The sequence below is a fragment of the Erpetoichthys calabaricus genome, chromosome 3 (genome assembly GCF_900747795.2).
Source record: "Erpetoichthys calabaricus chromosome 3, fErpCal1.3, whole genome shotgun sequence".
Lineage (NCBI taxonomy): Eukaryota > Metazoa > Chordata > Cladistia > Polypteriformes > Polypteridae > Erpetoichthys > Erpetoichthys calabaricus.
In genome coordinates this window covers 28,796,169-28,814,637 of record NC_041396.2, presented here as the reverse complement: position 1 = coordinate 28,814,637, position 18,469 = coordinate 28,796,169, and the positions used below count along the sequence as shown (strand labels likewise).

The window sequence follows — 18,469 nt, the reverse complement described above, 5'->3', positions numbered from 1 at the left end:
ATAGATTAGACTCCTTGTCAAACAGGTTATAAAACTTTGCAAGGTTTTCTCCTGGCTCCTTTGTCATGGCATGCAATCTGGTGTACAAAGTGTCAATTGCCTCCTTAGCTTCAAATATCAGCAAGTCTTTGCTCTGGAAAAGAGTTGAGGTGGCTGTAATAGCAGAATGTACATCCATCATCAGATATAGGTACTTAATAAATTTTACTTGCTTGAGGTCATGTACAGTGCATCCGGAAAGTATTCACAGCACATCACTTTTTCCACATTTTATGTTACAGCCTTATTCCAAAATGGATTAAATTTCATTTTTTCACTCAGAATTCTGCACACAACACCCCATAATGACAACGTGAAAAAAGTTTTACTTGAGGTTTTTGCAAATTTATTAAAAATAAAAAAACTGAGAAATCCCATGTACATACGTATTCACAGCCTTTGCTCAATACTTTGTCGATGCACCTTTGGCAGCAATTACAGCCTCAAGTCTTTTTAAATATGATGCCACAAGCTTGGCACACCTATCCTTGGCCAGTTTTGCACATTCCTCTTTGCAGCACCTCTCAAGCTCCATCAGGTTGGATGGGAAGCGTCGGTGCACAGCCATTTTAAGATCTCTCCAGAGATGATCAATCGGATTCAAATCTGGGCTCTGGCTGGGCCACTCAAGGACATTCACAGAGTTGTCCTGAAGCCCCTCCTTTGATATCTTGGCTGTGTGCTTAGGGTCGTTGTCCTGCTGAAAGATGAACCGTCGCCCCAGTCTGAGGTCAAGAGCGCTCTGGAGCAGGTTTTCATCCAGGATGTCTCTGTATATTGCTGCAGCCATCTTTCCCTTTATCCTGACTAGTCTCCCAGTCCCTGCCGCTGAAAAACCTCCCCACGGCATGATGCTCCCACCACCATGATTCACTGTAGGGATGGTATTGGCCTGGTGATGAGCGGTACCTGGTTTCCAACAAACGTGACGCCTGGCATTCACACCAAAGAGTTCAATCTTTGTCTCGTCAGACCAGAGAATTTTCTTTCTCATGGTCTGAGAGTCCTTCAGGTGCCTTTTGGCAAACTCCAGGCAGGCTGCCATGTGCCTTTTACTAAGGAGTGGCTTCCGTCTGGCTACTCTACCATACAGGCCTGATTGGTGGATTGCTGCAGAGATGGTTGTCCTTCTGGAAGGTTCTCCTCTCTCCACAGAGGACCTCTGGAGCTCTGACACCGTGACCATCGTGTTCTTGGTCACCTCCCTGACTAAGGCCCTTCTCCCCTGATCGCTCAGTTTAGATGGCCAGCCAGCTCTAGGAAGAGTCCTGGTGGTTTCAAACTTCTTCCACTTACGGATGATGGAGGCCACTGTGCTCATTGGGACCTTCAAAGCAGCAGAAATTTTTCTGTATCCTTCCCCAGATTTGTACCTCAAGACAATCCTGTCTCGGAGGTCTACAGACAATTCATTTGAGTTCATGCTTGGTTTGTGCTCTGACATGAACTGTCAACTGTGGGACCTTATATAGACAGGTGTGTGCCTTTCCAAATCATGTCCAATCAACTGAATTTTTCACAGGTGGACTCCAGTTAAGCTGCAGAAACATCTTGAGGATGATCAGGGGAAACAGGATGCACCGGAGCTCAATTTTGAGCTTCATGGCAAAGGCTGTGAATACTTATGTACCTGTGCTTTCTCAAATTTTTTATTTTTAATAAATTTGCAAAAACCTCAAGTAAACTTTTTTCATGTTGTCATTATGGGGTGTTGTGTGTAGAATTCTGAGGAAAAAAATGAATTTAATCCATTTTGGAATAAGGCTATGACATAACAAAATGTGGAAAAAGTGATGTGCTGTGAATACTTTCCGGATGCACTGTAGGATGGCTTTAGCCTGCCCCAGTTCATCTGCCTTGTTTGATGTGGAAAGTATCTGTTCCATGTGGGTAACAGTTACATGTAAATCCTGGCTAACAGCTTTCAGTGCTCTGGACTTTGATGATACCCATCTGATGGCTTTTATTTCTGAATGCATAAGCAAGGTTTCATTCAAAATTGACACAAGATTTTGTAGCTCACTTTGTCTCTTTGGTGAAAAAGAATAAAACTTGCAGATGCGTTTACTGGTGTCTTCAAACGTTTTCAGATAGGTGTACTTGATGCTGTAAAAGACATAGGCTAACTCCAGTTTATGTGCCACAGTGTGTAACAAGAACTTTGTTACTTACACAATCACTGAGCTTTCTGGCAACACCATTTTTAGTTCCAAGATTAACTGCTGCACCATCAAGATTAATGCACACAAGCTTTGGGTCATTGTCTCCAGTGTTTTCAATATCAATGCCACATTTTGACAAACCATTTTTTATGGCAGCAACAACACCATCTGCTCTGGCATTTTCTAAATTCTCAATGCTATTTCCTAACATTTGGAAACCGTTAGAATGTTTTCTTCTTTATTTTTAATAAACTGACAGCGTGAAACCAAGTTGTTTTTATATGAAAAATTCTGTAATCAAAAATGATCTATAGACAGCTCATCAAAATTGATGTTGTCACGCAATAAATTTCTTAACTCCTCAATATATCACAACCTACGCAAAATCGCAAATTTCAGGAAAGATTAACTGCCTAACGAGCTTTATGTGGTGAAAACATTTGCGTTGTAAGTAAAATGACAGCATTTGTATGTAGATACAATGAATTTTATCAATAATATGTTATCGATTATAATGAAAAATCATCAGATTACATCGTAATGTCGGCATGAAAAAAAATGACCGCATCTCCAAGTGTTTAAATAGTAGGGTAAAATACTTACATAAGACCGTAAGAGTGCTTCCCCTTTGAAAAATTGGCCGTCATTTTGTAAACAATATTGAAGACCAATTTGAGATATGAAGAACATGCCTAAGTAGACTGTTTCCGCACAAAGTACGTACCCAAATGTTTAAAATTTGAAAGCAGTGGTAAAAATGTGCCCTGCCCAGCACATATAATTCTTTTTTCTCCAGAACATTGCACTTGTCTGCGGACAACTGAAACCAGATAAACACGCTTGTCCGACGGTCAATTTACCCGTGTCGGATGAGTCGGCATTGGATTTCCTCATGATGGACTAATCATCATATCCAATCACCTTATATTCTGATCAAATTATGAAATAAAGTAACTGTTTTGTGTTAACCACTTGGAGATACTGCCATATTTCATATATGTTTGTGTAAGCCTACAAATATTTCTACATATCCAAGGGTGTCGTCTTTCAAATTAATCATAAGTTCCCATCTTGCCTGCTCTCTTTTAGTAGTAAAATATGCTATTTGCACACATGCTGTATATGCTGAGGTGAGCAGTGCATCACAGCTGAGTGAATCTGCTTTTATCAAAGATCCTACTTATATCGAGCCACATACAGTGAAAGGCACATTATCATTGGATAGCTAAGGTTAACAGCATTCCATTAATGTGTAGTTGTCTATGAGTGGGTCACTCATATTACATCTTGATCAATATCTTGATCAATAATAACAAAAAGAAAGAAAACATATGGTTCACGAAGTCCTAGTAAAGTTACAGATTGCTAAAGATAACAGGATATGAAGACATTACAGTCAAAACTGTTATCAGAATATGACTTCTTGGGAACAACCAATGCTGCACTCAACTTGTTAGTTCTGCTTATAGTATAACTTTGAAGCATTGTGGCATGCAGTTCTACAGTTCAAGTGCCATGGGTTCAATGACAATATCCGAATGCTGTTCCTGCGCCTCTTGTAGTTTCACTCGAGGAGTCCCTCCTTCAATAGAGTGTCACTATATCTTGCCACTCAAGTCGCGAGCACATAAAAAAATTAATTCATATATATATTTTTTTTATCCTGTTCTTAATTGCACTTTACCCACTCCCATGAAGAAACAAACGTATTTACAAACAGGAAATAAATTCTCATACAACTCTTTCTATTCCTTCAGTGGAAGCAAGGGCAGATTATATCATGAGCAAGTCTCTTGTGCGTGCAACACAGCACCGGCCATCTGCTACCAAAAAGTGGCTGAGAAACACTGGTTTAGGTCTATGTGTGGTGTGCATGACTAGTTCTGGGGCCCTGTCCAGGGCTGTTTCCTGCCCTGTGCCAGGAATGGCATTATTATTCCCACCCCTGAAACCTAGCACTGGATGAAGAAAATGTATGTATCCATTAGTTTATACACAATGTAAAATGCTAGCAAAAAAAAGCAACAGCAACAACAACAAAAAAATCACACACTAAACTTCTGAGGGGCAGCTGCAACAGAAAGCAGGTGAAGATGTGTGAATCGGCGCACAAAAACCCCAATCTAGTGTACGAAATATAATGTTTCTTTGGGTGATAAACAGAATTTTTTTCTAGAACTGGCATGAAAGAAAGTTTTGAAAGTAAAGGTTTGGATAAGTAAGTAATTATACATACATATTTAGAAATTGTTTATTTGTTGCTTCAGAGTTATGTGTTGTGTGTGGGTGTGTGTATAATATATATATATATATATATATATATATATAAAATATGCACTACTTGTTTTGAGGTTTTAGGTGCAAGAGACTAAATGACACCTTGTGTCAAACGGTATAGCTTTGCATTGTTCTGGGATATGACATGCAAGTCTGGTACAATAATAAATTATAGATTGAAGCACAAAAGATAATTGATTTCAGGATTGTGCATCTTAAAATGGCTTAGTTATGTATTGTAAAATGCTTCTCTTTTTTTTGTGGGGGGGGGGGGGAATCCCCAACTTTTTTTTTTTTTGAGTTTTATTTAGTTGATAATGATATAAACAATGGTTTTTAATATTTTTAAAAATTGGAGTGTTATACTCGCTACTGTTCAGCCATTTGCAGTTCCTTTATTCCATTGGCACAGCAATAGCCGTTCATTTTTGGATATGAAATGTTGGCGCAGTAATGCTAAAAACCCTTTAGTGCATAAGGGATTAAATATAGATTTTTAACATTAGAAATATTAAATTAAAACAAAATATTATAATAACATTGATGGTTAATTATAGTGTGGAAATAGTAATAAAACAAAAATCTAATTGACAGCTACAAGATGTATTTTGTGCAAACATTTTATGAATGCTATATTTTAAATTCAGCACCTAAAAATGTATAATAATAGAAACAATTTTTAATTGTATACCTGTGAATTATCTGTTTCTGAGTTCTGGAATGAGATAGGAGTTGTTTTTCTCTGCAAAGGGAGAGTAGCACCTGTTTTTATATTTTTATAGAGAGTGTAGCATTCCTTTTAGGCAATGGCTGTTGAATTGTACATCCCTCATCTGTTTGGAGTTTGCAGCCAAATGTAATTTTTTTTTTTTTTTGCACATCTGCAGCAGACAGAATATTTTTGTCTGGTTCAAAATTATGAAACAGTTTGGAGGAGTTTGCTTCAGATTGCTTTTTGATATGAATACAAGCAGTCAGTTTTGCAGACCTGAAGCTTGATTCCTGACACAGCACACTCAACCTCGCACAACGTATTTGAGATCACTGAAGTAAAGCTTGGGAATTGGTTCCTCACTAATTGCGGTGCCTTTGCCGCAAACAAAAAAGTGGAGTGCTCAATTATTAATATAGCAAGCAAAGTGCTGAAGTGCTGCAGAGCTTCATTAGAGGCATACAGTGAATAGAGCACCGTGGGCCATGAAAACCCCACAGTGCCCTTCCTCAATTAGCAGCGCATGGTTTGTTACTTTAATGACACCATTGTTAAAGATGTGCATCTAGGTGGAGACAATGGTCTGGTTATTTCTAGGGGCAGATAATGATCCTGATCACAAAGAATGATGAAAATCGCTTGCAAAAGAACCCTTTAGGCTTGGCGCCATCCTCTTGCACTTTGGCTTTTCATGGAAGTCTTGTGCATGGCTAAGCATTTCAGTAGTAGGTGGCTTAGCAGAACAAACTTCCAACCTCAGTGCTTCCTTGTGTTCACAAATTATTTAGATCTGATGGGTTAGCCTTGTGTGGGTATGTGTGTGTTTTATGGAAAAGTTTGTTAGAAAATAACCTGATTATGTAAGAACTGTAATAAATGGACATCTGATCCTCCATCTTTACTGACTCACTCTTTTTTTTTTTTTTTTTTTGCACTTCTACAGGCAAAGTTTTAAACACTGACCTACGTCACTACCTCAGTCTTCAGTTCCAGAAAGGTTCTCTTGATCACAAACTGCAGCAGGTGATCCGAGACAACCTGTACCTGCGCACTATTCCATGTGAGTACTCTACTTATCTAGCGCCCAATCTTCCTCTCCTTGTAGAGCTGATAAATGTGGACCACTTTTCTCTCTAGCTACTGCCCGATACCACCAAAATCTCATTTAGCAGTCAAGTGCAATCTGGCCCCACTGCCCTACTGCTCAAGCATATAATTGATGCCTTATGGCATGGAATGCTGTAAGCCACATGGGTGTATTTTCTGCCAGCAGTGGATTAGGAACTATCTACCGCAGTAACTTGAACAATAGACCATAGTGGCATCCGTTAGTATAAAGTGAAACTGCTCTTTTTAAATGCCTGAACCCACAATTTAATATTTCACCACACTAGACTGGTCCCAGGAACAGTAGTTCATGTTGTACTGAAGATCCCATCAAGTTATAGGCCCTTTGCAGATTTCAGACCCCAAATTTTGAGGCCATTTTATCTGTGGTTATGTCTACTTTGCCCATAATGTCAGTTCTAGATTTTTATAACTTAATAAGAGTTTTTAAAATCACATATTGAATAGTTACATAATATATTTAAAATTTTATGTTTAGCAGAAAGGAAAAAAAATCAGGGTCTTTTTGTATGTCAGACTATTGTTATTAGTCCTGGCAATATATCATTACAGTGTTGCATTCAAAATAATTTACCACTGCTGTCTGGCCCGATTGACAAAGTCTTTTGCAAGCCCCTTGAAATGACGATCTGCATGAATTCCAGAACTCGTTCTCTGAGAGAGGGAGGAAAAAAAACCTTCAACAGTCTTGCTTGTGCCTGCTGTACCCAAATGTCTGTCTTGCATTGCCTTGTGTCTTGATTAACAATGATTATTGATTTTCAGAGGCCTATTTACTTGTGAATGTGTGTTCTGCCTGGCTTCTAACAATACTTTATTCTCTCTCTCTACTTACTGTAACTCCACCTTTTAGTACTTTAGACTTAACAAGGTACTTACAGAAAAAGAAATGTCTACATTAAATCAGTTTGTTCAATTAGATAATAGCTAACACATCCTTGTAGTTTTTAAAAGTTGTCAATGTTTCTACTTCAGCTATATCTGTAGTACTAGGGTGTTGTACCGTGTTAGTCATTATGAATGTAGAGAAAAGCCAAGCAAAATGACACCTTTTATTGGCTAACTAAAAAGATTACAATATGCAATCTTTCGAGGCAACTCAGGCCTCTTCTTCAGGCCTGATTACATCTTACCTGAAGAAGGGGCCTGAGTTGCCTCGAAAGCTTGCATATTGTAATCTTTTTAGTTAGCCAATAAAAGGTGTCATTTTCCTTGGCTTTTCTCTACTTCAGCTATATGAAACGTTAAAGGCGAATGGAAGGTGCCTGAACTCGGAAACTCTTGTTTCTGGCACATGTCCTAGTAGAGCAGACTAGACTGCAGATTAGTGAAATAAGCGGATGCACAGTGGGTGCTTATAAATAAGCAGTTGATCGTTGGTGCTTCTGCTGTTTGTCTGCTCTGGTCCTCCTGAATACTGCCTTTCTCAATTGGTCCTAGGAGGAGGTACATGGTATCTAAAATTATCCTTGACAAGCTCTTTTACTGGTTTTATTTTTTCTATCCTCCTCCTCATAATTGTCTTCTTCATCTCCCTTTTTTTTTTATTCATGGGAGTTTTTGGCATTCTGTAATTACAGACTTATCACAAGCAACTTTGCATTATTGTTTGTATTGCAAGGCATATTTGTGCCAGGGATGCTGGGCATTTAATCTTGATGTTGTTCCACTTTAATAAGTAACTACATCCCCATGAATGTTTACCTGAGCTGTTATCTCTGTTTGTTTTCCTCTTTTTTATTTACTGAGGCATGTTGGGTTACCTTGACCACCCTTTTTATTTTTAAAGAAATAGACTGTAATGTAAAATGTACTCACTTGTTTAACTGTGGTATACGTTTTTCATTCTGTTTCATGAGTTTTAATTTTCTATCAGGCACCACCAGGCTGCCCAGAGAAGGGGAAGTTCCTGGAGTGGATTACAACTTTATTAGTGTTGGAGAATTCAGAGCTTTGGAAGAAGCAGGTGCTCTCCTTGAAAGTGGTACCTATGATGGTATGTATGAATAATAAAAAGTGTATTATCATGATAAGTAAAATGTTGCCCAAAGAAAAACAGCATGAAACTAAAACTCATTGTTGACATAACCTATCAAAGTGGTTTCTCTTTAATCCTTTTTGCAAACTGTGACCTTTGCTGCCCAGATAAATATTGACTTTCTGAAACCTTCTACTGTATTGGTGACTTCAGAAAATGGATACATGATGTTTTTTTCTGCCAGCCCAATGAACCGTGGTAAATCTTTAAATGATATCCTTTTTATGCTGAAACACACATGGGGACCAGTATTGCTTACATGAACTGTATATAAAGAAAATGAGTGTAAGGTAGGTAAGAGGGATGAGGAGGGAGAGAGATGAGAAAGGGTGGTTACGTGTGTGATGTTATTAATGATGTCTTGATTGGATTAAGGAAGACAATGTTTTTCAGAGAATATGTGCCACAATAGAGAAGCCTAAGGCCCCAGTTGATACACTAGACGTTCAGTGAACTATAGCTTGATGTCCTTCATACTTTCAGTTGTGGTAGCTCTAAAGCAAAATTCTTATCTCTGACAGCTATCAGTTCCTCTCCCATTCTAGTTGGTGTGACTTCCGTATTATATGCCTGACAATCACAGATTCCTTTAGGAACTTCTAAAATGCTGGCTTTTAGTGGGAAACACTTTGGCACCTATCAGAGGGAAGTGCTAATGTGTCATACTCGCAGTTTAGTTAATTGGACAGCTTTGGAAGCTGAAAACATAAGCTACTCGTTAGCAGTACACTTTTCGCAGCACATGAAAGCGTTTCACTTGTTGCCTTTTAATTAGTTAAAATGTGTGGCACCATTCACAACCCTCCGCCCCATCCTCACTTTGGGTACTTAACATGTTTGTTTTCCCAGAAGTGAGCTGCTGCTGCCTGGAGGTACTGTATTTTAAAGCAGCTGAGCACAGGGCCTATGCGCTGCGTATGTATGTATGTACAGTATATATGTATGTATATATAGATAGTTGGATGCAGAAGTAGATTGTGTGAGGGAATTCCATCCTGTTTCAATGTGATGTGCTGATGCTTAGCTATCAAATTTCTTTAATAAGATATACTATAACACAGAGTAAAATTTAGGTTCTTAAGTAGAAGTTCTTTATGGTGGGATGTTGAGCACCAATAAATAATTATTGAGCCAATTGGCCTCAGGGTTTAGGAGTAAAATGCATTTAGGATTCCGATGTAAACCATCTTTTTAATGTATGCTTACTTTGGGGCCTGTGTGTATTGATTGATGTTTGCTTGTTTTCCCCTTCATGCAGCACTTAACTTTCCAAACCAAACCAATAGAAATTATGTGAAGTACTTACAAAAAGATAGCCATAAGCAAACGAAGTGAAAAGACCCACTGTGGTTTCGCCTCATGGCTTCAGCAGCCAGTTAGAGTAGCTATACAATTTTGCAGTCACAAAATCCGACATATTTTGGGCTTCTTGCACTGGAATTTTCTTTAGATGAGATTTACCAATTGACTAATATTAATATAAAATAAATAGCTATTCATTATTTTAACAATATTAATGGGAATTATTATAAATACTGAAACAATTTGTAATGGATATCTTAAGTAACTAATAGTGAAGCTGGGCCTTTGGTTTATTAAGGATTGCTTTTCATATCCATCTGTAATGCATCAAAAAGGCATATCTCTTTTTCACTTGTGATCAATAAATGCATTTGTTTGTATATTTCTGTTTCTGGTGCAAGACTTTCCCATCCTAAATCCACATGTTGATTTCAGAACATTTTGTGTCCAAAAGTGAAATACAGAAGACTTCAGACTCCCAACTTTAAGTCTTTAAAACATTTTATATAAGAACAAATTATTTGCTTTGGATACCTTCTGTTTAAGTATCAGATAAGCATGTTGACAGTAACTACATAATAAGTATTTGAAGGTGGGTTCCATGGCATTTAGAAATATCACATGTACATGAATGCTGTTGTATTTTGTTGTTGTTTGTTGCAGTAAAGCATTTGATTTCTTTCCAGCATTGTATATGAAGACTGAGGGTAGTGGTGACTTGTTTCAGTTTTGAGTAAATCATGATTTTAATACAGGCTTTGTGATTGATGGATATCTAGTTCTGTTTTTCATTATCCACAATCCTCCTTCCCAAACCCAGAATTGTTTTATCATTTTCATTAAGTTCAGCTATTATTGAAATTTTTAAACTTTCTTTGAAAAAATGTCATTAGGCTTGGCGCAGCACCCCAAAATTAAAATATTATTTTTTCTTGAGGTGTACTTCCATGTTTGAAAACTGTTTATTGTTTAGGGGCCTTTTAAAGTTAATACATATTTTAGAATACATTAAAAATGAACACATCCCACGTTATGAGCTAGAAAGTGTGGCTTGGGAAAGGGACTTGTGGGCCTCGTTTCCAGGACTATTGCCCCCGTGACCCTGTCTTGGATAACTGGTGGAGAATGAGGGAATGAATTAATTATTCCAAATTATTGTGCAATCCTGATTCTTCCAAGATTTCAGCTCTGCACAGGTTGGGACTAGTTGGTTTCTAATTAGATGAAATTGACATTGTCTCATTAAGTTTTAATGTTTTCTGTAACACCACCACAGTGATGTTAATGTTTTGATAACAATTTTTTCCTGGGTCAGTCTGATTAGTCAGACAAATGTACAGTGCACTAGAAACGCAGTCTGAAATCACTCTTAACAATGAAACCTAATTGCAGAGTAACTTGGAGACACACCTGCAGAGGATACCTTCATTGTAATTACAGGCTTGGCTGCAAATTTACAAGCTTGCTTGACTAAGGGGAAGTACAGGTTAAAATTTTCACCCATTAAAGTATATAAGAATGTAATATATAAAAAGCTAAATAAATCACATTTCTGAGAATTGTTTTGTACTTCATATTTGCAGGAACATCCATTTATTTTCTGAACCTAATATATTATGGCACAGTCTTGCACACACTTAGTTACTTAATATCTTTTAGATTTGAGTTTCCATTTAACTAAGCAATTGAGTCTTTGTTATGTAGGAGTAAACCTGAGTGCCCTGCGGAAACCTTTGTGGACATGAAAGGAACAAGCGAACTAAACACTGTCTCCAAAAGGATGTTAATCCAACAGGCCATCATATATCCAAACTCCCCTAACAGTAATATTTAGAACAGCTGAATTTGTGTTTAATAAATCCCTCAACAAAAAATAATTAGGTTTATAAATGGTCCAAGTGGATTTATGAATGGTGCTAATAGAGGGGCAGTAGGGGGATAATTTCTTACCTGGCTGGGAGGCCAAAATGAATGTAGCACAGGAATGGCGGTACAACCTGACCAGTTTGGTCCACAGTTTATATCCCAGATGAGATTACCAAATAATGGATGGACAAGAGATGAGGGGACTGCATGAACAATTTGTCCCCAGCACGAGAGATTGCAGTGCTCTCTACCTTCAGCCTTGTTTGGGTGCCCACAGGGTTGCCTGCAAATTGTAGTACAAAACAGCCTCCCAGTTGGGGTCCTTGGGTGCTGCAGTGGGGCACTGTGAGGGATGAACCTCCCTATTTTGGTGAAGTTGCATATGACCCGGAAGGGCTTCCGTCATGTAATGTTGTGACACCAGAAGGCTTTCCACCATAAAAAGAATCCACCACACAATTCAGAATCAGGAAGAGGTGGATGACATTCGCGTTGAAGTGGTGGAAGGAGATGGAAGGTGACTAATTGTGTGTCGTCTTATTGTTCTGGACTGACTTAGCCTTGAAAGGAAGTTATTTTTAAATTTTTTTTTTCCTGAAATTGTGTTCCAATTAGGTGTTTGGGGCTCTGGGGCACCCCCAAAAGGCCACAACATTTTAGAAGAAAACTACATGTAATAGAGAAAAGTAACCATTACTACAGAGTCTAGAAATGGAGAATAAGAAAATTGCAAGCAGCTTTGTCTAGGAACTATACGACTTGAAGCAATTATTTATGGTTGTTTAGCTTGCAGGATCACATAATACACCATTAGTGCCTTCACTATACATGATTTATGCCTTACTCTTAATTATGATATCATCCTGACCAATCAGGCAGAAGAGATGAATGGTTTGAAAGCCCGTTTAATATACAGAATTTAAAACTTGTACCCATCATCTTAGTAAGCTATGCAGCTGACAAAATCCAAACCCAAATGCAAGTATCAATGTCTGCCTGTAATGCAACCCACTGCTGCTTTTCGTGTGGCCTGCATTTCATCTAGTGCTGTGTGCTTGGTTCTTGCAGTTACATATGGTGAGTATCTCCCTTCCGCTATACAGGAATTGAACCACAAATAGTGAACACTGAAGCTGCTTATTCATAATACCAAACAGCACTTCAACTCTTTCTAAAGCCGTTTGAAAAATCACTTATTCTAGGCTCTGGAGAACATTTTGGATTACTTTTTTCTGTCTGTCCTTCGTTCATTTTGCCTTTACACAAAGCAGTTACAGGATATTAAGGTATTTTGTCTCAGGTAATTTTTGTCTGCCTGCATTTACTTGTGTAGTTTTATACAACATTTACAGACGTACAGATTAATGGCAAACTGCCACTTGTCAAATCACATTTTATGTTGGTTCTGAAATATGGAGAACACTTTTTATTTTGATTTTCTACATCTAGTTTTTAAATGGATCCATTGTTTTATCTTAATGTTGAGATTAAAATTTACCTCAACACCATCTTGTTTCTGTATGGTCGCCTCTTCTCGGCAACAAGACCAGAAAAGAATGACTGGTTGCACAGGGAGCATTCCTAGAAATCGCATTGTGTGACGTCATGTGTACCATTCTGTTTAAACCAGCCCATGTACCAACATACTGTCTAAGATCACAAATATTTTCTCTAAACCTTTGTGCTTAAAATTAGTTTTAATTCTTGTTTTTTAAACACTTAAACAACTCTGACTGCTGACTTTTTGTTTTTGGCTGTGACACTTGATAGTTACCACGTACCGAAGAACAATTTGTCAAGCCCAAAGTAAATTTAGAAACAAAAGCTAACATAACACAGGTGTGGGGACTAAAGCTATCCGACAGTATATGAAACTTGAGACTTCTTGTGATTCCTTGGAATCTACATGAAGAAAGCTGTACATTTGCTGGGTCAAGCATACAAAGTTTGGTATTTATGAGAAGTAGATGTCGGTGTTAATATATTTTTTTTAAATCTTTGTTGCATTTGGTTTCTTGTGCTACACAGATTTTTGATTCTCTTGAGTGTACATTTTTGTGATTAGAGTACATCATGTAAATAATCAAATTTGTTGTCATTTGTTACAATTGACTGTCCAGCAATCCAAAAACGGTCCGTGAATCTACTGATGTGAGTACTAACAGTCCTGTCCCTTTTGCCAGAAGGTAGACGTAAGAATAATTACTATGCAGGATGATTGCAATCTTTAATAAGACTTTTACTGTTTGCTTTTCTAAGGCAGCAATTGTTGCATGTGTCACAAACTACTAATATATAATTTTGTGTCACCTTCACCATCCTTTACGTTCTTAAGCCAAGCAGATACCATATCAGGATGTGATGCATCATTCATTGAGGATGGATTCCACTCTGTTAGTATGGAAATTAATACTAATAAAACAAATGCAGTACTCATTCGCTGCTCCATATCAGCCAGTTTTATTTTGCTTATATTTGTTCACTTAGCCGATACTTTTATGCAAAGCAACTTGAAAAAGAAATTTTAGATGAAAAATGAAAAGAAAGGCTTTAACTGGGGTGGCCATGGGACATGTTTCAGTGCAACTTTTATCTCCTTACCTGGAGACTGGACAGGTAGAGAGAGATAAATAAATCGATCTTTATTTGGCTTTTTACAGAAGCTCTTCAAATAAATAAATACATGCTCAAATAGATAAATGAATATATATGCACACACCCTTCGGTCTGAACACATACCAGAATGACTGAAAGGAAAAGAAAAACGTCTGACTTGGCAGTCCCAGTCCCAGTGGGGCATTATGCAGGTGCATTAATGTTGGTGTAAAGGAGCCCCCATAGCATTTCTTGACACATTTCTGCTGAATATTGGTTGGTTGAAAGTACTTTTATTTTGGTCAGAGAGATAGACTTGATACATTAATAGATTGTGCTTAAATTAAATACAAATGAGCATCTGTCACTAAATTACCAACATGGTTAACCACCTTCTGTGTCTATAAGTTTATTGCTGATAGAACAGTTGATTGATAGAAACAGTGATACCACAGATACTGTATCTTCAATTAAAGAAGTAGTGTCTAATTACTTAAATTACAGTATTTATTGCATTCTTAATCTCTCATGGGTGCACAATCTGTCCTCGTACTGAGGAAAAATGACCATGAACTCTCTTGAGCATCTGTTTTTTGTTCATATACACATTTTGCACAAGTGGCATTCACCTTGCAGCTTTTGCTTTTAATATTGTAATTAATGTATTTTGTGCCAAAGTCCCACTGTCTAAAGGATACCAACTTTATAGTGTTATATAATCTATTTAGTATCCCATAAAAAATATGGCCAATTTACAGCATACTGTACTTGTAAACAAATGAAAACCAGCCAGATTAACTTTTTTTTTTATATATAAACGTTTTATTTAAACTGCCTATGAAAGCCATATGCTGTACTAGCAGGAGGTAACAATATTCAGCTTGCATATTTCACTTGTTCTTACAGCTGAGACTTCATATTTTGTGCCATGTGGCCGTTGGTTTAGTGGCTGTCTGCCATACTGTCCTTTTTAGTAAATACAACATCCATGGATGTTACCAGACTGCAGGGGGCAAGTTGATCCTTATTGAGTCAAGTGTTTTCTAGGCTAATTTGATGTCTTCTTTGTTTTTATCCTTGGATTTGCCAAATTACAGATTATAATAGATTTGTTTTAAGCAAAAAAAAAAAAATGTCACTACTTCTGCCTTTGTTTTTTTTCTGCTTTGTTAAAATCCGTGAAAGGTAATGTTTAGAATACTTATTTTATGTGTGAAAGAAGGAACGTTTCTTGGTAAGAAACTCCAATGAAACATTTTAGTGATAAGTACTGTTCTGTGAAAAAGTATGAACACTTTAATATTTTTTGGATTATTGTATATTTTTGACAAGTGTGAGTGTGTACAAGTTTGTCCTGACCAAATTTTGGTCTCTGCCATATTTGTGATGCTGCCAGTGTAGGCTGTGGCTCCCTACAACTCAGAACTAGAGGTGCAGTTCAGGGTATAGAAGGAATTTGGTCAGAACTTTTTGTGGATTTTAGCTGTGTAAGATGTTGGTTCCTTTACTTGTTTTGTGCTGTTAATAGGCTATATGTATACACTGTCCTGGATTCCGAGTCAGCCAGCTGCTGCACTTCCGGTGCTAATATCAAAACAGACTAGCTATGGTTTTTTTCACCCAGTCGCTTCAAGACGTGCCCAGACTTATGGTAGAAGATGCAAGTCTCATTATTCAAACAATCTGCCAAATGTCCGGAGCTAAAAAGGAGAAGGGCTTCAAAGTATATATTTCAAGTTACATCCACAATTATGAAGGCAAGATCTAGATATATTAAAAACGTGCGTCTACTATGAACTTACATTGAACAAATATGTGATTACATTTGGCTTCTTCAAAAAAAAAAAAGTTTCAATAGTCAGTCATTAAACTTTATTCTAGGACAGGTGAATACAAGGGGGCTCCGCCCCCTGCTCGCTTCGCTCGCCTACCCCAGGCATTGGGTATCCTGAAATACATTAGTCGAACTCGTTCGTTTTGGAGCCGTGCCCGCTTTGCCCGCGGCATTTCCGACGTGCGTTGTAGGCGCCTGCGTTCATTGATTTTTATCCTGGCGGGCTCGTGTTTGTATATCCATCAGTCGAGCTCGTTCGTTTTGAACCTGTGCCTGCTTTGCTTCCGCAGTTTCAGACGCACGTTGTAGGCGCCTGCGTTCATTGATCTTATCCAGGTGGGCTCGTGTTTGTATCGTTGTGCTGTATTGTGTTTGAATTTGGTGTAAAGCGTTCAGCGGTTTGTACAATCCCAAGCAGCACATTATTCCTAACTTCGGTGACGCCTGCGCCTTCACTCCGCAGTAGTGCCACTAACAATATGGCGGTGACGCCTGCGCCTTCCGTACTATGTCGGGTTTCACTATGCTGTGTAGGCGCCTTTGCCTTTCGTACTTTCCCACACCTTCTGTACTATCTTTGTGGACCTGTGGGACCTCCGTAGCCTCTTCTGTTTTGAATCTGGGCTGCAGCGCAGAATCCTCTTTTTTTTGTGTGGCTGTGTCACTAGTCGTTAGCTATGGGCGCGTTGTTGCTTCATTTCTCATTCACATCAGTTGAGCTCTTTCGTTTTTGGGCCGTGACTCCTTCATGGGCGGTGGATACGACTTTGCTTGCGGTTTATGAGACGTGCACTGTACATGCCTGCGCAGTACATCTCATGGTCCCATTGCCGTGTACCTGCGTCCATGCCATCCGGTTTACCATTCTCGGTTAGTAATATGGATGTGTGCAAGATTAAATACATAATAACATGAGTCTGCTGGACATCTTACCTTGTAAAAAACCAAATGTTTCTGTCTGAGCTAGCAAAGCGGGGAATGTCAAACCACTGCTTCCCTGTAAGGGTCGTAATTTCTTTCCTCAGCTGGAGGATCTCCTCTCTGAGAGATATGTTTCCGTCAAGCGCTAGGTCGACAACAACCGATTCCACCTCTTCACCATTGTGTCAGCCTCTGTTGATCGCTTTCTTCTCCTCTCCCAAACCCCTGGTCTTGCATGTGGAATGGAGAAATTGTTCCACTCAAACATCTCGGGAATTGCTCCCTTCTTCAACAGTCGCCAACCTGCCTCGTGAAAATCCTATTTTTTGTTGTTGTGTTTTTTTTTTTTTTTTAATTTTCCGCTACAAACTTGGGTATGGGGACGAACTGTAAAGCTCTCTCTCCGAATAGTGACAATCCATTTAGGTCAAGTTTCTGCATCAGAGGGAAATTTATGAAAACTTAAGTACCTTCTTGTACTTAAGCTCAACATAAAGGTCACAACAATGTTCAGCTGTAGAGTTATGTGTACACTGAAACTTCTTTTTCCCTGACATTCTTGCCACTAAACAAAAATCACAACTGCAGTATGGACAACAGAAGTGACTGAGCTGGCTGAGATTTCACCAGAAGTATATCGGCACCACAGTGTGCATATAGCCTGTTGGTAGGTGGTTATTAAAAATTGTTAAAAGTAATATTTCAGTGTTAAATAAGTGATTAGGGTTTCTTAATATTTACACTAATTGAATGAAAGAAAGTACAGAAAAGTATGCTGTGGAATCGGCAGTAATGGGTATCTAATTAAAAAGGAAAAAAATGACTTAAATGAACACCTACAGCTACTTCAGCCATCCAGGACTAAGTTTGAGGACCCCTGGTCTAGAAGAGAGAGAGAGAGCGAAAAAATACCATGTTCAATGTTTTCTAAGTTTACTAAGAAACAAAGCATGCAGTATTCAGGTGTGAGAAAGATTATCACTCCATCTAGTGATTTTGGCCCAATTAAAGAGATAATTGAATAGTTAATGATTAGTACCAAATTAAAATTCAACTAATACTTACTGCTTCATATAATTTGTATTTTGTGAAAAGAAATCATAAAATGGACATGTGTTCTTATTACAGCTATGGCCTCATCATTCACAAAGAGCAATGAACAGAATATATATTGCAACAAAAGCATGAAGAAAGCTCCTAGTGATCTTTAGTAATGTTATGTAGTGGAACAATACTGGGAACTTAGTGCACAAAGAATGACATGCTAAGCAAGCTCTGAAGAATGGTTTCCAGTTGTAAATCACAGACATGGAGACAGTTGTTGTTTTGTGTTTCCATGATATTTGCAAGGTTCTTCTTGATGCTCTCTGGGATACCTTGCCTTTATAAGCTTTACTCCTTAATGCCCATTTTTCAAGACATGTTCAGAAACCATAACTTGTGTCCTCTTAGTAGTGTGAATTTAGGAGGAAAAGCAAAATCTAATGTGAAAATGTAGTATACGTTTTGAGATTGATGTAGGAATAGACAGTAAACCATAGTATATTTTATTTACCTCACTTTGTTTGGGTTGCAAGGGGTGTTGTGTTTGTTCA

At 38.1% G+C, this 18,469-nt stretch overlaps 1 protein-coding gene across 5 annotated transcripts in view; it reads left to right on the top strand.

Annotated features, from left to right (window-relative positions):
* Window positions 1–18,469, top strand: part of LOC114647858 (membrane-associated guanylate kinase, WW and PDZ domain-containing protein 3-like) — a 123,804-nt gene that overhangs the window by 33,830 nt on the left and 71,505 nt on the right. For all 5 annotated transcript variants that reach the window (XM_028796523.2, XM_028796521.2, XM_028796524.2 and 2 more), the window contains exons 2-3: window positions 6,134–6,250; window positions 8,195–8,314. In XM_028796523.2, coding sequence (XP_028652356.1) covers window positions 6,134–6,250; window positions 8,195–8,314 — 237 coding nt within the window. The remainder of the gene's footprint in view (window positions 1–6,133; window positions 6,251–8,194; window positions 8,315–18,469) is intronic.